The sequence below is a fragment of the Salvelinus fontinalis genome, chromosome 37 (genome assembly GCF_029448725.1).
Source record: "Salvelinus fontinalis isolate EN_2023a chromosome 37, ASM2944872v1, whole genome shotgun sequence".
In the NCBI taxonomy this organism is placed as follows: domain Eukaryota; kingdom Metazoa; phylum Chordata; class Actinopteri; order Salmoniformes; family Salmonidae; genus Salvelinus; species Salvelinus fontinalis.
This window is the reverse complement of record NC_074701.1, coordinates 10,899,271-10,926,815: the sequence shown is the minus strand read 5'-3', so window position 1 is coordinate 10,926,815 and position 27,545 is coordinate 10,899,271. Positions and strand designations below refer to the sequence as shown.

General features: G+C 42.3%; 2 protein-coding genes across 6 annotated transcripts in view; one reads left to right on the top strand and one right to left on the bottom strand.

The window, feature by feature from the left end:
* Positions 1–5,138, bottom strand: part of LOC129836122 (DENN domain-containing protein 10-like) — a 12,236-nt gene extending 7,098 nt beyond the window's left edge. The window contains exon 1 of the mRNA XM_055901936.1: positions 5,002–5,138. The gene's annotated coding sequence lies outside the window, so the exon portion shown is untranslated. The remainder of the gene's footprint in view (positions 1–5,001) is intronic.
* On the top strand, positions 4,188–27,545 carry LOC129836121 (eukaryotic translation initiation factor 3 subunit A-like). Of its 5 annotated transcripts, none has more exons than XM_055901932.1 (23): positions 4,188–4,357; positions 6,858–7,048; positions 8,043–8,179; positions 8,642–8,805; positions 11,182–11,381; positions 12,245–12,453; positions 12,601–12,772; positions 13,053–13,157; positions 13,356–13,454; positions 14,021–14,137; positions 14,524–14,709; positions 15,039–15,386; positions 17,607–17,711; positions 17,854–17,967; positions 22,867–22,989; positions 23,243–23,396; positions 24,506–24,705; positions 25,200–25,288; positions 25,388–25,405; positions 25,522–25,943; positions 26,184–26,346; positions 26,520–26,707; positions 27,001–27,545. In XM_055901932.1, the coding sequence occupies exons 1-23, from the start codon at positions 4,309–4,311 to the stop codon at positions 27,210–27,212; spliced, it is 3,765 nt and encodes a 1,254-aa protein (XP_055757907.1). In that variant the 5' UTR covers positions 4,188–4,308; the 3' UTR covers positions 27,213–27,545. The 5 variants fall into 5 exon arrangements, with proteins under 5 accessions (XP_055757907.1, XP_055757905.1, XP_055757904.1 ...); XM_055901930.1 differs by having other exon boundaries at positions 26,163–26,334; XM_055901929.1 differs by having other exon boundaries at positions 26,163–26,346.

Below are 27,545 nucleotides of genomic sequence, written 5' to 3'. Positions count from 1 at the left end.
AATGGCTTAAGGACAACAAAGTCAAGGTATTGGAGTGGCCATCACAAAGCCATGACCTCAATCCTATAGAAAATTTGTGGGCAGAACTGAAAAAGTGTGTGTGAGCAAGGAGGCCTACAACCTGACTCAGTTACACCAGCTCTGTCAGGAGGAATGGGCCAAAATTCACCCAACTTATTGTGGTTAGCATGTGGAAAGCTAACCCGAAACGTTTGACCCAAGTTAAACCATTTAAAAAGGCAATGCTACCAAATACTACTTGAGTGTATGTAAACTTCTGACCCACTAGGAATGTGATGAAAGAAATAAAAGCTGAAATGAATCATTCTCTCTACTATTATTCTGACATTTCACATTCTTAAAATGAAGTAGTGATCCTAACTGACCTAAGACAAGGAATTTTTACTAGGATGAAATGTCAGGAATTGTGAAAAACTGAGTTTAAATGTATTTGGCTAAGGTGTATGTAAACTTCCGACTAAAACTGTACATACAGTACCAGTCAAAAGTTTGGACACACCTACTCATTCAAGAGTTTTTATTTATTTAACCTTTTTTCTACATTGTAGAATAATAGTGAAGATATCAAAAAAATGAAATAGCACATAGGGAATCATGTAGAAACCAAAAAAAGTGTTAAACAAATCAAAATATATTTTATATTCTTCAAAGTAGCCATTCTTGGCACTATCAACCAGCTTCATAAGTCTTGAAGGAGTTCCCACATATGCTGAGCACTTGTTGGCTGCTTTTCCTTCGCTCTGCGGTCCAACTCATCCCAAACTGGGTTGAGGTCGGGTGATTGTGGAGGCCAGGTCATTTGATGCAGCACTCCATCACTCTTCTTCTTAGTCAAATAGCCCCTACACAGCCTGGAAGTGTGTTGGGTCATTGTCCTGCTGAAAAACAAATGATAGTCCCACTAAGCGCAAACCAGATGGAATGGCGTATCGCTGTGGTAGCAATGTTGGTTAAGTGTGCCTTGAATTCAAAATAAATAACTGACAGTGTCAACAGCAAAGCACCATCACACATCCTCCTCCATGCTTCACGGTAGGAACCACACATGCGGAGATCATCCGTTCACCTACTCTGCATCTCACAAAGACACCGGTGTTGGAAACAAAAATCTCAAATTTGGACTCATCAGACCAAAGGACAGATTTACACCAGTCTAATGTCCATTGCTTGTGTTTCTTGGCCCAATCAAGTCTCATCTTCTTATTGGTGTCCTTTAGTAGTGGTTTCTTTGCAGCAATTTACGCAGTCTCCTCTGAACAGTTGATGTTGAGATGTGTCTGTTACTTGAACTCTGTGAAGCATTTATTTTCGGCTGCATTCTGAGATACAGTTAACTCTAATGAACTTATCCTCTGCAGCAGAGGTAACTTTGGGTCTTCCTTTCCTGTGGCGCATCTCATGAGAGCCAGTTTCATCATAGCACTTGATGGTTTTCGTGACTGCATTTGAAGAAACTTTAAAAGTTCTTGAAATTTTCTGAATCTACCTTTATGTCGTTTCCCTTTGCTTATTTGAGCTGTTCTTGCCATAATATGGACTTGGTCTTTTACCAAATAGGGCTATCTTCTGTATACCACCCCTACCTTGTCACAACACAACTAATTGGCTCCAACCCATGAAGAAGGAAAGAAATTCCACAAATTAACAAGGCACACCTGTTCATTGAAATGCATTCCAGGGGACTACCTCATGAAACTGGCTGAGAGAATGCCAGAAGTGTGCAAAGCTGTCAAGGCAAAGGGTAGCTGTTTTGAAGACTCTTGGTTACTACAACAAAAGAAAAGGGATGATCGTGGATTTCAGGAGACAGTTTTAAGTTCTTCGGCGTACACATCACAGACAAACTGAAATGGTCCACCCACACAGACAGTGTTGTGAAGAAGGCGCAACAACGCCTCTTCAACCTCAGGTGGCTGAAGAAATTTGACTTGTCACCTAAAACTTTTACAGATGCACAATTGAGAGCATCCTGTCGGGCTGTATCACCGCCTGGTACGGCAACTGCACCACCCACAACCGCAAGGCTCTCCAGCGGGTGGTGCGGTCTGCACAACGTATCACCGGGGGCAAACTACCTGCCCTCCAGAACACCCGATGTCACAGGAAGGCCAAAAAGATCATCAAGGACAACAACCAACCGAGCCACTGCCTGTTCACCCCACTACTATCCAGAATGCGAGGTCAGTACAGGTGCATCAAAGCTGGGACCGAGAGACTGAAAAACAGCTTCTATCTCAAGGCCATCAGACTTAAACAGCCATCCCTAACACAGAGAGACTGCTGCCTACATACAGACATGAAATCGTTGGCCACTTTAATAAACGGATCACTAGACACTTTAAATAATGCCACTTTAATAATGTTTACATATCTTACATTACTCATCTCATATGTATATACTGTATTTTATACCATCTATTGCATCTTGCCTATGCCGCTCGGTCATTCATATATTTATATGTATATATTCTTATTCCATTCCTTTATTTAGATTTGTGTATTAGGTAGTTGTTGTGGAATTGTTAGATTACTGTTAGATATTACTGCACTGTCAGAACTAGAAGCACAAGCATTTCCCTACACTCACAATTACATCTTCTAACCATGTGTATGTGACCAATACAATTATTTTATTCCATATGTGTTATTTCATAGTTTTGAGGTCTTTACTATTATTCTTCACTATTATTTACTTTTCTGCTCTTTTGCACACCACTATTTCTACTTGCACATCATCAATCACTCCAGTGTTAATTTGATAAATTGTAATTACTTCGCTACTATGGCCTATTTATTGCCTTACCTCCTCACGCCATTTGCACACACTGTATATAGACTTATTCTTTTCTCTTTTTGTCCTATTGTGTTATTGACTGTAGCTTCTTTATTCCATGTGTTACTCTGTGTTGTTGTTTGTGATGCACTGCTTTGCTTTATCTTGGCCAGGTCACAGTTGCAAATGAGAACTGGTTCTCAACTGACCTGCCTGGTTAAATAAAGTTGAAATAAAATAAAAAAATAAAAATTCTACAATGTAGAAAATAGTAAAAGAAAATAAAGAAAAACCCTTGAATGAGTAGGTGTCCAAACTCTTGACTGGTACTATATATTTCATTATTTACTTTGCTACTAACTGTCTGTCTAGCTATATCAAAGACAAAAACTGTGATGAAAAGCGCTTCGTGTACATACGGGAACTTATGTCGTTACTGATGTAGGCCGCTCACGAGCAAGGTTGCCATGTTAATGGTTATCCCGTTATAGGCTACTTAGAAAACGATGTCAAGGTTGAAAATGTATTGTTCGAGCATTTCAGTTTTTTTTTACCTCATAAGTGACCCGTGGCCGTCTTGGCATTTCTCTTAAAAATATATATATATTTATTTCACTGTGACCTGTTGCTGCCGATTTACATGCAATTGTAAGCTACCATTTGATACAATAAATATGTTGAAATGACTATCACTGGAGTTATTGCAAATCAATTTGTTCCACTTGTGTAGTCTACTTGGAGTTTGCAAACGTATTTCATAAACGCGGCCCTAAACCGTGGTATATTGGCCATATACCACAACCCCTCGGGCCTTATCGCTTGATTATAAACGGGTTCAAGCCCTGAATGCTGATTGGCTGACAGCCGAGCCCTGAATGCTGTTGGCTGACAGAAGTGGTATATCAGACCATATACCATGGGTATGACAAAAAAAATACTTTTATAAACTGATTACCAACATAAAGGCACCCTGGGGGTTTGTGGTATATGGCCAATATCACAGGACTAATGCCTGTATCCAGGCACGTCATGTTGCGTCATGCTTAAGAACAGCCCTTAGCCGTGGTATATTGGCCATATACCATACCCCCCATGCCCTATTGCTTAATCATAGCAGTCAAACGAGTTAAATTGACATTTATTGATGGAAAAATGATCTGACGAGTTTAATAAGGGCAAATTATATTTTCTCTTGCAACATATTCAAATGAGTTTATTATATCATGTCATATTTTGCAACAATTATTATTTTGATAAACTTGTAACTACTATACATGTGGCAACTCTCCTCTTGCTGTGGGGAAAAAAAATGTGGCTATTTTTCATGCCTTTTGTGCGGGTTTTGAGTAGTCGTTTGTTGGGGATTTATTTAGAACCTGGCAACCCAGCTCACGAGGTTAATTCCTTTCCCAGGAGCTTGTAGACTGGGTGAATGCCTGGCTCGGATGGACCGGTGAAATTAGTCAAATTCACCTAAACCAACCTTCTCTTCATTCCGCGAGTAAGGCCATAAAATGCCGGCATATTTCCAACGACCGGAGAATGCTCTCAAACGGGCAAATGGTGAGTCGTAGAGGGTAATTTCCGAGATGTCATCGCTTGCTAGCTAGCAAGCTACACTAGCTAGCCCAAGTTATGTGTATTCATTGTTGGCTTGCCATAGTTAACGTAACAGCTAGCTACGCATGGCGGGGAAGCCATGTTTCAAGTATACGCTCGTTCAGGCCACCAGTGTCACTAGGCCTAAGAGTTAGGGTTCCACCACCCACAATGACGTTAAATGTGTCATGGCCCTGCCAATTCAGCAAGATTTGCCGCTTGAAATCGAAAATCACACAAACTATCAGATTGTCCCACTGACATCAAAAAAGTACCTGCCATCTTTGCTCACACTGACCTAGATACATTTAAACATCAGCACATCCTAACCCTGAAGGGGCTTTAACCTGCATGTCATGATCGCGTTTGGTGTAGGGGGACAAAATACATTTATGCACGATGGCACACGGAGCGATCGTGCATACATGTATTTTGTTCCCCCACACCAAACGCGATACGCAGATTAAAATATCAAAACAAACCCTGAACCAATTATATTAATTTGGGGACAGGTTGAAAAGCATTAAACATTTATGGCAATTTAGCTAGTTAGCTTGCACTTGCTAGCTAATTTGTCCTGGGATATAAACATTGAGTTGTTATTTTACCTTGAATTGCACAAGGTCCTCTACTCAGACAATTCATCCACACATAAAACGGTAAACCGAATCGTTTTTAGTCATCTCTCTTCCTTCCAGGCTTTTTCTTCTTTTGACTTTATATTGCATTGTCAACTTTCATAAATTAGGTGCATTACCACCACTGACCTCGTTCGTATTTCAGTCACCCACGTGGTTATAACCAATGAGGAGATGGCACGTGGGTACCTGCTTCTATGAACCAATGAGGAGATGGGAGAGGCAGGACTTGCAGCGCAATCTGCGTCAGAAATAGGAATGACTTCTTTTTTAGCCCTTGGCAACACAGACGCTTGTTGGCGTGCACTAGCAGTGGGTGCAATAATTGAATAACATACATTTCTAAATTTATTTTGCAACGCTTGCGCACGTACCGAGAGCGGTGTAGGTACCCTGTTTGACCGCTGCGCCAATCGGGAACTATCAACTGAAAAGCAACAAGCGCTGCTGGTTAATGTTTTTTTAGAATTGTCTTGGGGCTCCTGAGTGGCACGGTGGTCTAAGCTCTGCATCTCAGTTCTAGAGGTGTCACTACAGACACCGGATCGGTTCCAGGCTGTGTCACAACAGGCCGTGATTGGGAGTCCCATAGGGCGGCGCACAATTGACCCAGCGTCGTCCGGGTTAGGGTTTGGCCGTGGTAGGCCGTCATTCTAAATAAGAATTTGTTGACTTGCCTAGTTAAAAAGGTTAAATAAAATAAAGATTCCATCGCCAAAATAAGGCCATACTAAGATTGTCTATCAATTGCAGTCGCTAGTTAGTCACCTTTAATTAGGATTAATGAGTAGGTTGACACATCTTGCAGTTATATTGTCGCTTAGTAGTACCAATAGTCGTTGTTAGTCAACATATAGCTGGTTTGGGGAGTAGCTACCCCATTCATAGACGCTAACTGCTTTAGCGCCTCTGATGATAGTATGTTCTGGTCGGGGATCTTTTGTTAAGAGCCCCTACGCTCGTTTTGAACTTTAAAACACATTGCATACGGTACAGTTTTGTAAACATAAGAAAAGTGTCTTTCATATCAGCGAGAAAATAAAAAAGATCAAATGACTACACACCTTTTTGTAGGGTTACTTCTTGCGCTTCCCAGAGCAGAGCTGTTGTCAAGGAAGTGAGTTTTTGTGTTGATGCAGGACCACCCGCCTACTACTACCATCAACCAATCATGTCAATGCGGACTTATACAGATCCCTCTGCGTTATTAAACCATTTGGGAGGCGCACGGCATCGCCTTATGGAGCTCGATTTGGCCTCCGCAAGCCTCCGGAGGTTCCGCAATTGCATCATACCCTCCATACGGAGCCTCCGGACAGCATTGTAGGATCAAGCATAAATCAGCTATTAGTATAACCACACGGCCGTATCTCCATGTTACAGTGCTTGTTTAAGGAAGACAGATAGAAGATATAGGTGGTCACCAGTGCCAATTAGGTATCTAGCGCGGTCTTAACACGTGTGTAAGCGTAACTGGGGAAGAAGTGTAGTTCGTCAACTGGAGGCACATAGCGTATGGATCTGTGCAAAACTGGTTTTGCAAGCAATGGTTATTGACGTTTCTAAACTTTAAAACACAGCGTCGGCATTGTAGTTCACACGCAGCCAACCGTGGGGGAAGCTAACTGCTGAAAACCCTATGTATAATAAGACAGATTTTCAAAGGCTAGCTAAATGGTTAGGTTGATAGCTCTACCTTCAACTATCAGATCGGTTTTTAATCCATTTGGTGTCCCATCAATATACATGTTAGTAGCAACTGACTTACCTTCCAAACTATTATGCTGTTTGCCTCCATTTTCATGTCATTTGCTGTGTTTGTACAGAGTTCTTGGAGGTTGGCAAAAAGCAGCCAGCTTTGGATGTCTTGTACGATGTCATCAAGAGCAAAAAGCATCGAACATGGCAGAAGATCCACGAGCCCATCATGGTCAAGTACCTGGAGCTCTGTGTTGACCTGCGCAAGAGCCACCTGGCAAAGGAGGGTCTCTACCAGTACAAGAACATCTGCCAGCAGGTCAGTGGAAGCACACCCAGCCCTTTCTTTGATAACCCTAAATGTTGGATACTATTGGTCCTACTTAGTCACTCACCTGCCGGGGTTAAATGTCCAATGCAGCCGTTTTTGTCTCAATATCAAATCATTTCTGGGTAACAATTAAATATCTTACTGTGATTGTTTTCAATTAAAATGGTCAAAAAGAAACATAGATTCTTAGCAAAGAGCAATTTCTCAAGCAAAAATTTTGATAGGACTGTCAGGGAGTGGTCTGAGTGGGGATTGGAGAACTGAAAACTAGCTGTTATTGGCAGAAAGGTTTGGAACTCTTTCTTATTGGTCTATTAACTAATTTACTTCCTGGTGATGCCACCAGCCAGGCCAAAACTCCATCCCACCAAAACAGGCAGAAATTTCAGGCGGTCTTTTCAATCAGCTCTTACACTAAAAGAGAACTATCATCATTTTCACAGTATTATTCCAACCTCATTTTATACAGTACCAGTCAAAAGTTTGGACCACCTACTCATTCAAGGGTTTTTCTTTATTTTTACTGTTTTATACATTGTAGAATAATAGTGAAGACATCAAAACTATGAAATAATACATATGGAATCATGTAGTAACCCAAAAAGTTTTTTACAAAATATATTTTATATTTGAGATTCTTAAAAGTAGCCACCCTTTGCCTTGATGACAGCTTTGCACACGCTTGGCATTCTCTCAACCAGCTTCATGAGGAATGCTTTTCCAACAGTCTTGAAGGAGTTCCCACATATGCTGAGCACTTGTTGGCCTCTTTTCCTTCACTCTGTGGTCCAACTCATCCCAAACCATCTCAATTGGGTTGAGGTCAAGTGATTGTGGTGGCCAGGTCAAATAAAGAAAAACCCTGGAATGAGTAGGTGTGTCCAAACTTTTGACTGGTACTGTGTATATACATTAAAAACAGGAAAATCTCATTTTTGACTACACTGGGCCTTTAAGCATGAGCCTTTATTTCGTGATGTAGGTGAACATCAAATCCCTCGAGGATGTGGTTCGAGCTTACCTGAAGTTGGCCGAGGAGAAGACAGAGACCGCCAAGGGGGAGTCGCAGCAGATGGTCCTGGACATTGAGGACCTTGACAACATCCAGACTCCTGAGAGGTATTTATTTAACCAGGAAATAGCTTTGAGGTACGGGGCTATTAAAACTTTATTGTGATGGGCTGATACTATAATTCAGATATATTGGACCGTCTGCACACTTATTGTTACTACCTTTAATGGTAGTAACCATGCTAACAGTCCTGCTTCACCTCTGCTGTAAACCATTCAAGTGGTGGTGTAAATCACCACAGTTGTATAACTGATTAGGGGGATACATAGAGGTGCGGAGGGCTGCCTTAATCGACACCCACGTCTTCAGCGCCCGGCGAACAGTGGGTTAACTGCCTTGCTCAGGGGCAGAACGACAGATTTTGTACCTTGTCAGCTCGGGGATTCGATCCAGCAACCTTTCAGTTACTGGCCCAACGCACCTACCTGCCAGGCTACCTGCCGCCCCACAATGTTGGTGGTGCAGTTCTGTGAGCAAGTATTGATGCATAACTTCCTGTGCGATCCTAGTGTACTTCTGAGTGCTGTGAGTGGGGAAGACACCCAGGATCGTACAGACCGTCTGCTGCTCACTCCTTGGGTGAAATTTCTGTGGGAATCCTACCGCCAATGCCTGGACCTGCTGCGTAACAACTCCAAGGTGGAGCGCCTATACCATGACATTGCCCAACAAGGTGAGCACAATCTGAATATTAAACATGATGTACAGGGTGGGAAATTAACTTTTTGGTCCAACAGCCACTGTGGCAGATAGCTGGAGAGAAAAGAAATCCAACTAATTACACCAAAAATAACAAATAACGGATGACAATGCTTTGTAGTGTTTCTAAAACAAGAAATGTATTACTAGTAAGAAGTAATGTGGTATATTGCTCAGTTGAATTTTTGTGACCGGAGTCTTTTAACCAATCATTTAGATACAATAGTAAAACAGACACAGTTCTACAACTGAACATCACAAATCAAGTGAAAAGTCTTATTTATTATTATTAGTTCAGGGCTCTAACGCTGACATTTTTTTACAATGAGTACATATGTCTATTTAGGAGCACAATGCAATTATTTGAGTGTTTTAATGATAAGGAATGACTAAAAGTTCATGAATAAAAGTTTTTGGAGTGTTCCATGTTCAATCAAGCACAATGTACCCAAATATTTGAGTAATGTAGGTGAGACAGAAATGTTCAGCTGCTCCTTATAACTTCTACATTTGGGCTTTGGATTTATTTATTTCCACCCCCAAATGTTGTGTGACCACCCACCAACGTGGCTGGTCAAATAGTCATTCTCCTCCGCCAATGCCAAAATCTACCCACATGTGGCGGGTGTTCATTTCCCACCCGGATGATGTACATGAGGGCTTGGTAACTAGATTCAGCCGTGGCAGATTTTTGTCAGAGGGGACGGTTGGGGGGGCCGGAAAATATTAGCCCAAAAGATTATATTTGAAAATAACAATAATTTCGTACGCGTGCCTGGAGTGAGTGTAGGTTTGATATTATCTAACAATCTTGTTATTAGAAATATATATTAGTCTGAGATGCGTAAGTGTAGTATGCTGTGACTTAGTTTTTTTCCCTAAAGTTAGGTTTACTCACTCTGTCACCATATCACAGTATGAAGTGTTATTATTAGGGATGCACGATATATCGGTGAACATATCGGAATCTGACGATATTAGCTAAAATACCAACATCGGTATCTGCCCGATGTCTAGTTTAACACCGTGTTAAAAACCGATGTCAAAGCTACCGTGCATACCTATGTAAAGTAGGTACATAACGTAATAACGCCACCTAAAATGTTGCGCTACACGTGCGACACAGCATTCCTAACCTAGCCCACAATGTCTGCTGTGTGGATCGAGCAGTCAACAAGCTGAGCAGTCATTTGAAAGAGTAAGACAATTTCAGCGAGACAACTCAAAGGCGAAATCCATTAAAGCCAAGATAATGGAATTCATTGCCCTTGAAAATCAACCGTTCTCTGTCGTGGGTGATGTTGGTTTTCGCCGACTGGTCGAGCACCGGTACACACTACCAAGTGCACTATTTTTCAGATGTTGCCCTACCGAAGTTACAAAGTAGTAGCGTCACTGCTATTAGCTTCACGACATACATACTATGGAACACCGTTTGGGTCTTTGCGTGTCAAAAAAGATACAGTAGCACTGTCAAAGCTGGACAAAAAAGTCTGCAAATAAGCAAGCATCGGCAACGAACTATGTGTTTACAATACCGCGTTGGTAATAAAGCATCATTTGTTCGACCGCAACTTCTGGGGTAGATAGCTTTAGCTTGGTACCTAGCTAGCACCAATACAACCAGCCTGAAAACAATGACCAGTAGAAACTGCAGTCATTTTCATTATTCTTAGCAATGATTTAGGAATCCTTGTGAGTAAGTATTAGCTATGTTGCCACTTGTTATTCACCTATTGAAATTGAACTTCAGATCATGAAAATAAGTAGCTAGCCAGCTACTTAACCCTGTTGCCCAAAGCTAACGTTAAAAGCAGCCAGTTAGCTTCATCGGGCTAGTGAGGCTCGACCGGACCGGGTTATGTGTTGTGAAGCTAGCCAAAATAAGGATTAGGCACAATAGTGGAATTTGCGGTTTGCCTTCAAAATAAAAGTATTCAATTGACAGTGATGCAAATGAATACAAAGAGTAGAATTATGCCATACTTTTATTTTGAAGGCTAACCGCAAAGTCCACTATTGTGGCTTATCCTTATTGTGGCTAGCTTCACATAGATGGGGTCCGACCACCATTAATCAAATAAGAAGTGTCTTATAAATTAAGGTTATTTTAGATGATGACACCTAGCTATATAGTTAGCTAACTAGCTACTGAAACAGATTATGTCGTGTTATTTGACACGTCAAATACTATAATAATACTATCGGACAGAAACGTCATATCGGCGCATCACTAGTTATTATGGTTCATAATTCAAGTCAACAACTGTCAGTGTTCTAAACGTTGATGTAAATTTAAAAAATATATGTATTTCTCGTCATCCTAACCATATCCTGATGTGCTCCACAGCTTTCAAGTTCTGCCTTCAGTATACCCGTAAGGCAGAGTTCCGGAAGCTGTGCGACAATCTACGCATGCATCTGGGTCAGATCCAGCGCCACCACAACCAGAGTACGGCCATCAACCTGAACAACCCTGAGAGCCAGTCTATGCACCTGGAGACACGCCTGGTGCAGCTGGACAGTGCCATCGCCATGGAGCTCTGGCAGGTATGATGTCATATATGCAGGGATGGAAATTAAGCTCGCCTGCTCGCCTGAGCAAGTGTTTTTCAGAGAGCGAGGGAAACTCATTTTAAGGTGTTTTATAAACCGCTGATTTGCACATGTATTAAAATGCTCTACAAGTGTAGCTTTAAGTCAAATTACTGCTCTGGGGTGGGTGGGCAAGCTATCTGCGGGCTACTTAGCTGGCTTCTAGCGAATGTTCATGTTGACGTAGCTAGCTACAGTGTAGTTGATTGACATGCGAGTAGACTATTAGCCTCGATCCTCTGCCTTTGCGGCGGAGGGTAAACAGACACACACACACAAGCTTAGTTTGGTTGCCAAGGGAACATTGTTGCGTTTGACAGCTTTGTGTGAATAGTTGTCATCGGTAGCTAGCAACAAAGGAAAAAATATATATATATTTTTTGCAAACTTAAACACCCCCACCACAAAAAAAAAAAAAAACTGACACAAACAAATAGTTGTTACAACCCATTGTGAAATGTTCCGGGAACGAGAGGTTTTCCAATATGTTTTTATGCCTGACTGACTTGATCTGATTTCCAATTTCAAAGCAAATACATAGGTCTATATCTGCTGGGCGCTCACCTCGCATATACGACTATATAAACTGGGCTAGTACCATCTTAGCCAGTCTACTAGCCCGGCTGCCAGTGCCCAAAAGCCTTGAGTTCCATCACTGCATATGTAATTAGCTTGCAATATTGTAACTGTTGCATCTGGGAGAAGAATACTTCATCGTCCATTTTCTTTTTTCAACAAGCCCTTTTTTATCTACATTGTATTATGAGCATTGATTTTATGTGTTATGAATGGTGAAATTAGATTTTTGATTTTTACAGGAAGCTTTCAAGGCTGTGGAAGACATCCATGGTCTCTTTGCCCTTTCCAAGAAGCCCCCCAAGCCTCAACTTATGGCCAACTACTACAACAAGGTGTCCACTGTGTTTTGGAAGTCTGGGAACGCCCTGTTCCACGCCTGCACCCTCCACCGCCTTTACCACCTCTCCAGGGAGATGCGCAAGAACCTCACCCAGGAGGAGATGCAGAGGTATGCTAGCCCAGTCCTTACCAGTCTCTGCTGGAATATGTGGCACGTAGAAATATAATTACTAGAAAGGTCATTCGCAAGTCAGCGTTTGATAGGTAGATCCGAGGTGGCAGGTGCTTACGGCTCTCTTTTCTCTCGCTTCCTCAGGATGTCCACAAGGGTCCTCCTGGCCACCCTGTCCATTCCCATCACCCCGGAGCGCACGGACATCGCCCGCCTGTTGGACATGGATGGCATCATCGTGGAGAAACACCGCAGGCTGGCCACACTACTGGGCCTGCAGTCCCCACCGACCCGCCAGAGCCTCATCAATGACATGGTATATACACGCATGCATGGAACAGTATAGAAATAACCATGGGGATTTCTGTTTGTGAGCAGGCTGGGTATAAGAGGCAGGTGACAGAATGTCCGATATGTCAGACAATGTTAGGAGTTTGTATTTTAGTGCTAGACTTGTTTTAGTCTTGTGAACAACACGTAGAGATACGTTTGTTTACTACATAATTGAAAATGAAAATAAACACGTTAACCAACTGCTGCTGCTTTTGTCGGGGGTTGTTCACTGAGTGCTATGTGTGTGTTATGTTTACCTTCAGGTGAGGTTCAATTTGCTGCAGTACATTGTACCTGAAGTGAAGGAGCTGTACAATTGGCTGGAGATGGACTTCCACCCACTGAAGCTGAGCGGAAGAGTAGCAAAGGTAACATTTGAATTCAGATTCAGAAAGGCTATAGTGTCGCGACATTGGGCAATTTGACAAGCAACTGTACAAAAAAACTATACACAATGTACAATGCAAACACACAATTCCTCTAAAAACGACAGCTATTTGTTACACGGCTGATTCATTTACCATTTTGTTTTCTTCATCTGTGGTATTGACCGGCCTTCCTGTTAGGTGTTGAACTGGGTGAGAGACCAGTCGGAGAAAGAGGCGGACCTCCAGCAGTATGTTCCCCACCTGCAGAGTAACACCATCCTCAGGCTGCTGCAGCAGGTGACTTATTGTTCATTTTTATTAGGCCTTTATACTTGATAGTCTGTTAATCTCACTCGTAGTTACATGTCGTGAATATGTGTCAAAAAATAACTAATCAAATAAAATGTTATTTAACTTTGTTATTAACCATGTCTGTTGCCCTTGTTGTAATGCTATAGTGCAGGGATGGGCACCAGGAGGCCCGTGAGACGATTAAATGCCGCCCACAATAGATTTAGTTAATAAATAAAAAAGGGAGGGGGGGGGTTGGGATTAAAAAACAATTTGAGGCTACATTTGAACGTCTAAAACCTGATAGGTACATTAAAACTTCTACATACTTTCTATGTATTTTAAAATAACTGCCCTTTTTCCAGCCCACAAATTGGTTTTGACTAACAAAATGGTCAACAACAAAAAAACGCAGTCCTAATATGGCCTCAAGATGTTGCCCATCGCTGCTATAGTGTGTAATGAATGTTGTCACTGTAACAAAATGCTTTGTAACACATGTCATGTATTGTATGTAAGTTGTGGTCCTATGAGCTAATCACTGAACACTGTTTATTCTATTGGGATATTAGGTGGCGCAAATCTATCAGAGCATTGAGTTCAGCCGTCTGGCCTCCCTGGTTCCATTTGTGGATGCCTTCCAGTTGGAGCGCTCCATTGTGGACGCTGCCCGACACTGCGATCTGCAGGTAGAGTACTGGACATGGATTTTGCCTGAAACAATGAGATTCTCTGTGCAAAATCATACAAAGTGGACTTTTCAACTTAATCCGTTTTTGTGTTTTCATACCGATACACTTTGAATCCAATCAGTATTTCCACAAGTGAAAGATGAACACTTCTGTTTATATTACACAGAATGGTCACAGGAGGTTGGTGGCACCTTAGTTGGGGAGAACGGGCTTGTGTTAATGACTGCCGAGGAATTGTATCAAATACATCAAACACATGGTTTCCAGGTGTTTGATGCCATTCCATTTGCTCCCTTCCGGCCATTATTATGAGCCGTTCTCCCCTCAGCAGCCTCCAGTGAGAATGGTACACGTGAAAAACATTTAGGAAACGTCTGTTCTAGGTTCGGATTGACCACACCACTCGAAACCTGAGCTTTGGTTCAGACCTGAACTACTCAACCAAAGAGGACTCTCCTGTGGGGCCGTTCCTGCAGAACATGCCCTCTGCGCAGATCAGGAACCAGCTGACAGCCATGTCGTCATCCTTGGCCAAGGCCATCCAGGTCATAAAGCCTGCATCCATGCTGGTGAGCACAGCCCCCTGTCGAGATAGCATTTGGATATGGATTGCAAGCCCTAAAAACGTCAAGTCGATAATGTCGCTGTCCTCCCTGATCAAATATCAAGACTTGCTTTTCTATCATCCCCAATGCACATTCCATAAAAGATTCAATGGTATTTAGGGCCAATACTGTATGTATTGTTCCATGCATATACATACAAATACAGCACCAATTCACATTGATACCGCATGAAACCCCCATTCATGCACAATCTCTATTGCTCCATTTCATTCTCGCTCAAACAAACTTGTCCCTGTCTCTCACTCTTCTACCCTCTTGTCTGCCATTTCCAGCAAGAGCGTGAGGAGCAAAGCCATCTGGCCATCACTGCCTACCTGAAGAATGGCCGCAAGGAGCACCAGCGCATCCTGGCTCGCCGGCAGACCATCGAGGAGCGCAAGGAGCGCCTAGAGAACCTCAACATCCAGCGGGAGAAGGAGGAGCTCGAACAACGCGAGGCGGAGCTGCAGAAGGTGCGCAAAGCGGAAGAGGAGCGCCTGCGCCAGGAGGCCAAGGAGCGCGAGAAGGAGCGCATCATGCAGGAGCACGAGCAGATCAAGAAGAAGACGGTGCGCGAGCGGCTGGAGCAGATCAAGAAGACAGAGTTGGGAGCCAAGGCGTTCAAATACTTCGATATAGAGGTAAACTACACATAAGCTCAAATAAGCTGTACATTATGCCACTCATCAAACATATTAACTTAGAGATCCCATTAAGGCGGCAATATGTAACTTTTTGATTGACTGGACTAAATTCACATAGAAATGTGCGTTATAGATCTGTCATTTTCATTGAAAGCAAGTCTAAGAATCGGTAGGTCTGTTCTATGTGCGCTATTTCTCTGCTTCCATTAAGTTTCGTTTTTGCATCTTTTTCTTTCGGTTTTGTACATCAGCTGAAAACACAATATTTTGGGATATGGAAAATATATTTCACAGCGGTTTAGATGGTACAATGATTCTCGACACTACTTGCTTGTTTTGTCATATAAACAGAAATTAGGCAAACTATTAGAATTTTAGCAACTAGGAAATGGAGGAGCGATTTCTGCGTAGTGCATCTTTAGATTAATAGAGGGGCTATGTCTTAAATCTTCAAAGTTCCTGAATGGGGTGACAATGGCAGCCATATTGGTCAGGGAAAAATCCAAACCAGTCTAATTGGAATGAAGGGCAGTAGAGGCATAATCCAGATTTGACTTATGCAGGAAAATAAAAGTAAGGCATGTTATGTAATAGAGTTAGAGTCAACCTAAAATATTGTCATATAACTATAAATACCCTGAGTATACATAACATTAAGGACAACTGTTCTTTCCTTGACACAGACTGACCAGGTGAATCCAGGTGAAAGCTATGATCCCTTATTGATGTCACTTTGTTAAATCCACTTTAGTCAGTGTAGATGAAGGGGAGGAGACAGGTTAAAGAAGGATTTTGAAGCCTTGAGACAGTTGACATGGATTGTGTATGTGTGCCATTCAGAGGATGAATGGCCGAGAGAAAAGATTGAAGTGCCTTTGAACGGGGTACGGTAGTAGGTGCCAGGCGGACCGGTTTGTGTCATGAACTGCAACGCTGCTGGGTTTTTAACCCTCCGGCAGTTTCCCGTGTGTATCGAGAATGGTCCACCACCCAAAGGACATCCAGCCAACTTGACACAAGTGGGAAGCCATGGGGTCCTGTGGAACGCTTTCGACACCTTGTAGAGTCCATGCCCTGATGAATTGAGGCTGTTCTGAGGGCAAAAAAGGCGGCGTGCAACTCAATATTAGGAAGGTACAATACTGGTTTTATACCGATTTTCTGTTTAAATAGCCTCAATATGTAACAGATCATAAATGTCTCAGATGTAGTTTTCTTGGAAAGCTGTGAGTGCTATTATACTGAACAAAAATATACATGCAGCATGCAATAATTTCAAAGATTCTACAGTTCATATAAGGAAATCAGTCAATTGAAATAAATTCCTTAGGCCCAAATCTGCTTCCATGCTGGTGAGCACAGTCCCCCATGACTGGGAAGACACATATGCATCTGTTGGTCACAGATACCTTTAAAAAAAAAAATGTTTAAAGTGTGGATCAGAAAACCTGTCAGTTTTTGGTGTGACCACCATTTGCCTCGTGCAGCACGACACATCTCCTTCGCATAGAGTTGATGAGGCTGTTGATTGTGGCCTGCGGAATGTTGTCCCACTCCTCTTCAATGGCTGTGCGTAGTTGCAGGATATTGGCAGGAACTGGAACACGTGGTCCCAAAATGCTCACTAACAGAGGTGTAAACAAGTTTGTGTGCAATATTTGAGCAAAATAAGCTTGTTGTGCATATGGAACATTTCTGGAATCTTTTATTTCAGCTCATAAAACATGGGACCAACACTTTACATGTTGCGTTTATAGTTTTGCTCAGTGTATATGATACCATATCAGTACTAGTTGCATTTACAACTAGTGTTGACATCATTGTTTGAATGGAATGTTAGCTTATTGGCAGTTAATTTGACAAATTAATGGAATCAGTCCTCTCAAGCTGGCTTGCTATCTAACAAACAAACAGTGCAGGTAAATTCTTAAAATGTATTTAATTATTTTACACTATATAAACACATCTGGAAAACCATCATTGCCCAACTCCGTGAACAAAATGGCTGACCTTTATACCATCATAAGAAGGTTACTGTTCATTCTAGTATTCTAATTCTATGTCAATGATGTTAAGACAAAGTTTTTCCCCAATGGGTCATACCTGTATCAGTACCATAAGTGTAAAGCTGGAATGTAGATACAATCTAGAAGGGGTTTTGGAAAAGAAGTGTGGATGTACAATGATGAAATTAACTCTTAACCACCCTCTGCACAGAACCTTGAGGACCTGGACCCTGACTTCATCATGTCCAAGCAGGTGGAGCAGCTGGAGAAGGAGAAGCGAGAACTTCAGGACCGCCTGAAGAACCAGGAGAAAAAGGTGGAGACAGAATTTTCAGCAAATTAGGCGATTACATGTTTTCTGTCTTGCCTGTTACACAAACAGGTGATATATAAAGACCTCTACTAGGGGGGGAAATTACTCACTCAACATTGTTTCATGTGTGGACTGGTCCTTGCAGATTGACTACTTTGAGCGTGCCAAACGTCTGGAGGAGATCCCCTTGATCAAGAAGGCCTATGAGGAGCAGCGTGTCAAAGACATGGAGTTATGGGAGCTCCAAGAGGAGGAGAGGGTATGGCAAAATATTTCTTCAGTGTCTGTGCCTTTGTAAATCCTGAACACAAAGCCATCTAGGGCTGTCCCCAACCCCCCCAGAAAATCTTGGTCAAACTAGAGTTGTCTGTTCTTAAAACGTGTTTTAATCAAATCGACTATATTTACTGAGCTTGTCTGATGCTTTAATCACACTGTTTGATTAAATAATTAAGACACACAAATGACTAGAGGGTGTCCGACCAGCAATTGATTTAAGTTGTGCTTGGCCGGGCTCAGACTTGCTGCGCTGTGTTAAAAAAAAAGACAGCGAATGACTGTGTGACTAGCACCCGTTGTCTCTCTCTCCTCCCTGCTGCAGCGACCACCACAGAACATCAAAGTGTTTATGGCGCTCTCCGTGTTGCTGAGGCTGCAACATAATTACAGCTATTTCTGACTGACAAGTTATCGAAATGTAGGAAAAACATTCCCTATTCCCTCAACCCTTGCTGTCTTTACGTGACACATGTATGAATCACACGCATGTGACCAAAGACTTAGTCACATCGGACTAGTATTACTTGAGAGTGTTGGTTATGGAATTATTAGTCTAGAATGCCTGCTATTCCGGAGAATGATTCGGACGGGATTCGTTTTTTTCCCAAACTGCCCCCTGTAATTAGGATTATTTGTTATGTAAATCGACAATAATGACTAAAGCTTGGAGGTTTTTACTCTAGGCGTGAAGATAGGGCCACACTGATAACTCAAGCTTGCTTCCGAAGTTTTTAAACCACATCAAACTGTCTTTGGTATAGTGTCGCCATAACATTTCAATTGAGGAAGTGTGATCATAATCATTAGGATATTTTAGCGATCTACAGTACGTCCTAAATGCCCCCCAGCCTTCAGGTGTGAGCTAAACAGTGCAATTACACCTGAGATGTGTTTTAAGGCTACGGATGAGAAAGTTAACCTCTACCGAGCACCTACCCCGGGTCCGGGAGCACCCCCCACCCCCCCCCCACACTGATTAGCATCGCTAGCATAGCGTCACAATTAAATAGTAGCATCTAAATATCATTAAATCACAAGTCCAAGACACCTAATGAAAGATACAGATCCTGTGAATAAAGCCACCATTTCAGATTTTTAAAATGTTTTACAGGGAAGACACAATATGTAAATCTATTAGCTAAACACGTTAGCAAAAATCAACATTTTTCTTGTCCACCATTTTCTCTCAACACCAGTAGCTATCACCAATTCGGCTAAACTAAGATATTGATAGCCACTAACCAAGAAAAAACCTCCTCAGATGACAGTCTGATAACATATTTATGGTATAGGATAGGTTTTGTTAGAAAAATGTGCATATTTCAGGTAGATGTCATAGGTTACAATTGCACCCACCGTCACAAATGGACTAGAATAACTACATAGAGCAACGTGTTTACCTACTTACTAATCATCAAACATTTCGTAAAAATACACAGCATACACTAATCGAAAGACACGGATCCTGTGAATACAGACAATATTTCAGATTTTCTAAGTGTCTTACAGCGAAAACACAATAAATCGTTATATTAGCATACCACATGTTCAAACATTACCAGAGCATAGATTCTAGCCAAAGAGAGCGATGACGTCAACATTGCCAAAATATATTAATTTTTTCACTAACCTTCTCAGAATTCTTCCGATGAAACTCCTGTAACATCACATTACACAATCCATATAGAGTTTGATCGAAAATGTGCATATTTAGCGGCACAAATCGTGCTTACACAATGGAAATACTGTCCAACTACTCAAGCAATCTGCCCGGCAGCATCATGATAATACAACTATTTTTATCAAAAACTATTCATAAACTTGACTAAAAAAATACAGGTTGGCCATGAAATGAAAGATGCATTAGTTATTAATGCAACCGCTAAGTTAGATTTTTAAAATTAACGTTACTAGACATACAGTGTGCGTTACAGACAGACTAGTGCCGCAATAACTGCGTCACTATTTACCCCTATTGAGTTTACATTTTTCCACATAAAAATGGAATAACATCATAAATAGCTCTTACTTTTCGACGAGCTTCCATCGGAATCTTGGCCTAGTGGTACTTTTGTCCAAAAGAATCGTTGCTTGGTTGTAAAACATTGCATTCAACTTCTGATATAGAAGCTAACTATAGCTAACAATTGCTAACATTAGCTAACGTGTCCAAATCCTCAATACGCAATACTGTGGAAATTCCGAAAAATAGCAATATACTCGCATAATCTGATATAACTCGGTTTCAAATAGCTTCATTATGATGTTTCTAACACCTATATCAAATTAAATTACAGACTGATATATCTAAAGTTCATTACTGAGCGCTCGAAAATGGCATGCCCAGGTCTCTCTCTGCGTAAAGTTCAACGTCGAAAAGATGGCGTAGCTCACTCCTTGGTGTTTTATAACCTCTGAGAGATAGCTAGGAACCCCATTCCACTTCTCATTGGTTACTGACATCCAGGGGAAGGCGGGTGCAGTTCGTGTCGTTCCATAGGATATACACACCCCTTTAAACTGAACTGAGATCAGAGCTTCGCTCTCAGACCTTCGCAAAACCTGTCATGGATTTCGCTGTAGAAAAAGTTCTGTTCCACTCAGAGACATAATTCAAACGGCTATAGAAACTAGATAGTGTTTTCTATCCAATAATAACAATAATATGCATATTGTACGATCAAGAATTGAGTAGGAAGCCGTTTCATCTGTAGAGACAATTATGCTAATTTGAAACAGCACCCCCTATAGTCGCAAGAAGTTAACTTTTCCAAGCGTTTAGGTCAGTTGTATGCTGCTGCTTTGTGATCTATTAACAGAAAGGGTTGCATTAAATAGCCAAAAAATGTTTTACTGATGCATTTGGCAATATTCAATTCATACGCACAAAACATATAAACAAAAGCATTCACTGTGAAAGTTGATAGGCTACATGTAAGCCATTCATATATAGCTTATGCACATTTATCGAATCAGTTATTGTTTTCTTGTTTAAACCGCGAGCAACATCTGTCAAACTCAGGCGTTTCTCTCAAAACACAGGGATGTCGATTAGCACGGGACTAGTATTATCAGAGGCTATTCTGCCTGGAATTGTTGCTTTCCTGCCATGAAAAAATGACTGCCATGGCAGATTTGGACGGGACAAAAATTACCGATGTGATGTTTTGTGCTTGTGCACATAATTACATTACCCAACCTCCCCCAGTAAAACGAATCCCGTCCAAATAGGGCACAATAGGGCCTGACCTATAGCGTATCATAATCAAATTGGTTATTACAAACTCAGAACACCGTAACACATGTGACTGGAAAATGGATGCAGAGGACCTGACAAATAAACTTGAAACGGGGGAATGTTTACTGGTTGCTCAGGAGGTAAAGGGAAAGTCACCTGTGTGGAATAAATGTGACTAGTTGTGGAAAATATTGGAGATCAAGAAAAAGAAGGTAAGGAGCAAGCACTGCGTGCATATTATGGGTGCCAAACAGGTAGATTACAATATAATTTCTCTGACCGTTTGGAACAATGTAAACAACACTGAATAAATTATAAGCGTACCAAAGAGTCTGTTGTAAAAAAAAAATTGCAAAGACTAAAAACAGTTGCATTCAATCATGAGTGCAATTTCCAAAATGGAAGGATTTATTTATTGTTTAAGCTAATTATTCAAGGCTCACTTAGTTTTTAAATAAAAATGTAAATGTTTGATTGCATTTCAAATCATGAATGACTCCTATGCTTTGTGATGACATAAATGACTTATGACTTATTGATTGATGCAGTAGCCTATATAAGTATTGAAATATAGGCTTAAGTAAGTTACGGTATTAAGACTAAACTGGATACATTCTTGGGCCTGCAGCTGGTGGTTACACAAGGCTGCTATACTAAGCCTACTGATGATAATGACATTACTTATGATCATAATAGTAATAACATTAAGAAGTAGATAAAGAAAAATAGATAAAGTAGATAAAGAAAAATCTGACAATTTGGAGCAGTGTAAACCACAAATTATAATAATACCAGAGAGACTAAGGAGAAAAAAAGTGTAAATTATTATTATTATTTTTTTAAATGGTGAAATTGTTTACTTCAAATGTCGCTGCGTGAGGTTTTTGGCTCACGGAATCAGTAGGCTGTTAAACCAACGGAAGCAGGATCTGTCTTATTTCTGTAGATATATTGATGATTCATAAAGCCAGGCACCTTTAACAGTTAGGCTATTGATTATAGACCTAATTAAGTTGGGGTTTTCGTAGACAATAAGGCAAGGGCTGTTTTCTCATCTCCTCATTCTGCTGCTGCCGCCGCTGCATTGTTCTGATCACTGATATGCTGGTTAACTTTGCTATTATGCACACAGCAACATGGTCAAAGAAAAGGGCCTCAATTCAACAGCCCACTGATGTGTTTCTGAACCGCGGACAGTGACCACTATCCAACGCGGGAGAGCGCATTTTGTTTTAAAATAATCCGATTTTTGTTGGTGTTGCACCATTGTTCTTATGTAATATAACCATATACAATTTCAGTATCACATGTCTTAGACTGATGGACTGTGCCATCCCCATGGCCTCCACAATGGATCAGTCATCTCAGACAGACAGGTGCGAATCAGACATGTCTTGTACACCATGATATTTTTATTTTAGCAACTGCTCGACTAAAGAAATCTCGGTCGACCAACAGACTATCAGCCAAATCGACCAGTCGACTAACCGGTGTCAGCCCGAAAGCCATCATAGATAGGATGCATGGACTGAGCGCTCTAGTGATGTCAGGCTGACTGGTCCATGTTCTTTTGTGTAATAATAAAAAAAAATGTGGTTACACAATGGTCAGTGATTATGGTCCATGTGTTTTGTGTTGTAGATCAGCAACATGAAGGTGGATCGTGAGAAGGCCTTGGAGCACAAACAGAGGATGTCCAGAATGATGCAGGACAAGGAGAACTTTGTGGGCAAAATAACCGACGCTCGCAGCTTCATCTACGAGGTAAACGCCATTTGAACGTGCATGAAACCACAGATTCTATAAGCCCATTGACAATGACATTAAAGAGCTATAATCAATTGCTACTAAGAAAGCAGGAATAACCAAACAAAAGTAATACCAGTGTCAATGGTGTTTCACCATGAGTTATTTTGCCGGTGTTCTTTTTCATCATATAAAGAACACAACTCAGTAAGAATGTTATGAGTTGAAAGCGTTGGCCTAAAATGTCTTTGTTCTTCTTACCTTCTCCAAGGAAAAAGTGAAACAGTTCCAGGAGCGCCTGGTGGAGGAGAGGACGAAGCGTCGAGAGGAGAGGAAGATCCACCGCAAGGAGGACCGTCGCAACACCTTCTACCGCAATAAGGAGGAGGAGGCCCAGCGCATCCACGAGGAGCAGCTCAAGAAAGGTACCTCAAGAGTTACCTCTCAGGTCCAGAGATGACTTGATATATAGAATGACTGTCAAATGAACTTAGATATAGTCCTCTGAGTTTCTCTTAAAGGGTGGAATACAGGGCATTTAAAAATCTACCAGCGAGTACGATTTTTTTTACCAGCCAAAATATTATTTTTTCGCTAAAATCACACCAACAAAACACAAAATAAACAGATGAGAATGTTTTGTAATGTTTCTAACACAATAAATGTATTACTAGTAAGAAGTAATGTGGTATATTGTTTAATTTTTAACTTTTAACCAAAATATCACAGATGAGGCAAAAATGTTTACCATACACTTTAAGGATGTGAGGGTACTGTGGTAACATGACTCGTCATGTTTGCCTGTGTGATTGAGTCTGACTAGTAGAAGCGTTATCTTTTCCCTAGCAGTTTAAACTAAAATATAGAAAAACAACCTAGCTTGTGAGCAAAACAATGTAAATAACCAAGAAACAGAAGGACAAAGTGTAACTTTAGTAGACTTTCGATTCAAGTAAATTAGACCCACTTTTATGCCTGTGTGCAACGCTTCTAAAAATGAATCTTTCAATCGGCTCTTCACGTGCACACAACCCCTAGCTTGGCGGTGTTGCATCACGAGGTGGAATAGGCTATATAGGATTCCTAGTTCTTTGACTTTGTGCGATTAATTTTCCAGCTATGAAACAAAACAGCGGAAATACTTTGAAAACAGCTACTGCAGCATTTATTTTGCTATAAATGTGATCATATTTGACTATTTTTAGTCACAGATGCGAGTGAAACGCTCTCACTGTGGAGCCCTGACCTGCCACCAACATGGCTGGTGAAATAGACGTCTTACCCTCCAATGGCAAAATCTACCCGCATTTGGCAGGTGTTAGTTTTAGGCCTTGGTGGAATAGTTTAATTGATGTCAATTGAAGATGTGTGCAAAAACTTGAGTTATGCGCACAGATTTAGGTAGGTTAGATTTTGGGTCCAATGTGGTTTTTGGTTGGAGTTTGTTCATCTAGTTGTCCAATGTGACGCTTGCCCCATAGTCTTCAGTTGTCCTGTGTTCTGTGTTCTATGTATTATCCATGTGTTGTTGCAGAGCGCGAGGAGCGTGAGCGCATTGAGCAGGAGGCGCGCGAGGCGGAGGAGGCGGTGTACCAGGAGCGCCTTGCCAAACTGGAGGAGCAGGAGAGGAAGCAGCGCGCCCGGCAGCAGGAGATCGAGGAGCGCGAGCGCCGCAGGGAAGAGGAGATGAGGACCCCTGCTAGGTCCGAGGAGAAACCCAGAGGAGAAACCAAGGTAGCCTACTACACATCCCCGCCAACATCTCCCAGAGCACTTTCACACAGCCTCACTTTGCCCGTCGAGTCAAAGATGACTCACTTTAAAGGGGTGTTAAGATCAATATCTAATATTAATAAATGGGTTTTATGTTGCGCTTTTAATGGACCCAAAGTCACTTAAAACTTTTGTTTGCTCAGTGATGATTCTCCTCCATTGATCGCTCAAAGAGCGACATGAAATGAAATGCACTTCTATTTCACCGGCGAACTGAGAGCGACAAGCACATTCACCCGTCTGAAAGTCAAATACAGCTATTTTCCCCCTTCACAGTGTGAAGTGTCGTGACACTTTGGGTGTAGAATGTAGTCCTTCACCCTGTCGACTTAGTACCCTGTTAACTTCAAAATGAGCTTAGATAAAGGTATATTGAGTAGGATAAAATGATCATACTTATGTTGTGAAGGTAATGAAACCCGTCACTCAGTGTTGGACACTCTTTTCCTCTCCAGGACTGGGGCGCTGAGAAGGAGGAAGGAGGAGGAGGATGGAGGAGGCGTACCGAGGTTGAATCAGAGAGGCGTCGCCCCGTGCCTGATAAGTGAGTGTGATTTCATTCAGAATGTTTTTGAAGCTCTTCATCTGGTTAAAAATAATTTTGTGTTCACTGATCAAAATACTGCTTTATTATTCTCTATAGTGTCACCGTACAGGCTAAGTGAGTGGGATTTCATTCAGATTGCAAATTTTAATTATTTTACCTGGTTTAAAATACTTTGTATGTTTGTGTTCACTGTCTTATAACTGTGCTGTGCGTTCGCTCGGTCTCTCTAGGGACTGGAGAGCCGAGGGCCGCGAGGATGTCGGCGAGGACAGAGACCGAGAGCCACCCTTCAGGAGAGGAGGAGACGGCCCTCGCCGTGGCGGAGACGATGACCGTGGACCCCCGCGCAGGGGCTTCGGGGACGACGACCGCCCCCTGCGCAGAGGCATGGATGAAGACCGTCCACCAAGGAGAACCTTTGGGGACGATGACCGTGGTCCCAGAAGGGGAGGGGACGAGGACCGCGGTCCCCGCAGAGGCTTCGACGATGGCCCCAGGCGTGGTTTTGATGACGGCCCCCGCAGAGGCATGGACGAGTCCAGGGCCCCCAGACGCGGTGCTGATGATGACACCTGGGGCCCCAGGAGAGGGGGAGATGACGAGAGGGGAGGGCCCCGTGACGACAAGCCATGGAAGCCCGCTGTCCGGCCCGGTATGGATGCGTTTTTCATTTAATCTGTTCCAAATATGGATCATTGAATTGATGTGGTTGCATGTTTGTCTTGTGTAGTAAGTGTGTTGTTGTTGAAAGTGCCTTTGTACTTGTTCTCCTGTAATTCTGTTAACTATTTATTGAACTTCCAATAGTAAATGTTTGTGTAGTGGCAACTGTTGCCAGTTCTTTTCACACATTGTGCTGGATCATGGGCAGTTGCTCTGGTGTCTACTTCAGGTGGTGGCTGGCGTGAGAGGGAAAAGGCCCGCGAGGAGAGCTGGGGTCCACCCCGCGAAGGTGGCGGCCGCAAGGAGGACGAAGAGGGCGAGAGGGAGGAGAGAGAGGAAAAACAGGAGAGCGAACGCTTCCCAGAGTGCCGCCCACCCAGGTCAGACACACAGTATGTGGACTACAAACGGCACTACTGTGATATGGAGGCTCATATACCATATGATCAGGAGTGGCCCTAAACGGGTGGATGGTTTCACTGATATTGTGAAAATAAAGTAGCATACGTGTGTTATGGCGAGGTGTAGGTTTTTTTGTGGAGTAATGGGGGACCTCTGTTTTCAGGGAGGAGGGAGGTGGAGGTGGTGGTGCCTGGAGAAGGCCAGGTGCTGATGAGGCTCCCAAGAAAAGCTGGAGAGACTCTGTTCGTCAGGAAGAGCCTGCCCGCGAGGACCGCCCTCCTATCCGTCGAGAAAGACCTGATCACAGGGATGACCGTGAACGCCCCCCACCCAGCAGAGAGCCTGAAGAAGGTAAGACGAGCTCAGTCCTCTGCAGATACGTTTAAAGTTTTGCTATAAAGCTTTAATTTAAACCATTTAGCCAGCAGGTGTCCCCACTTGCTTTGTATTTATTGCAAGCGTCAACCGGTATCAAGCATCAACCTGTTACTGCAGCAATAGTATCATACATTGCCTATACCATGAAAATCAAGACTACTGTAACCCCTGTCCTGTGGTGGTATTTCCAATCTGGAGGAGGTATTTTAAACAACACTTAGAGTTAAGATGCCATCCCCTAACGAGACGGGGTTCTGTGCACACAGGAGGCGGCTCCTGGCGCCGTGCAGGTGACGACAAGCGTGAGGAGCGTAAAGAGGAACGTCCGACTCCTCCCAGACCCAGAGAGGGCGAGCGTGAAGAGGACGGAGAGAAGAGCTCCTGGCGCCCCGAGAAAGACAAAGAGAATGCTGGTGGCCCTAAGAAGACCACCGACGAGACCGACGATGACGGCTGGACCACTGTGGCCCGCCGCTGAGTCCACCCTCTCTCTGAGCATCTGCTTCAAAATGCCCCCGCAATGGCTAATGTACCCCTTATTGCCGCCAGCCTCCTAGTGGTTTAACCTTGGCCTAAGCTGATGAAAACTTTGGCATAGCAAAGCTGTTTAATTGTTAAATCAAATGTGTCATCTCATCAACAACTATCTCTATTGCCAATGAATATGTATTTTGTTAAAGTTGCTTCTTAACCTAAAAAGTAGTTGATTCCCATTTTGATGTGCATTCCTAAGAGTATCTACACTGAGCGAAAATATGAACGCAACATGTAAAGTGTTGGTCCCATGAAATAAAAAATCCCTGACATTTTA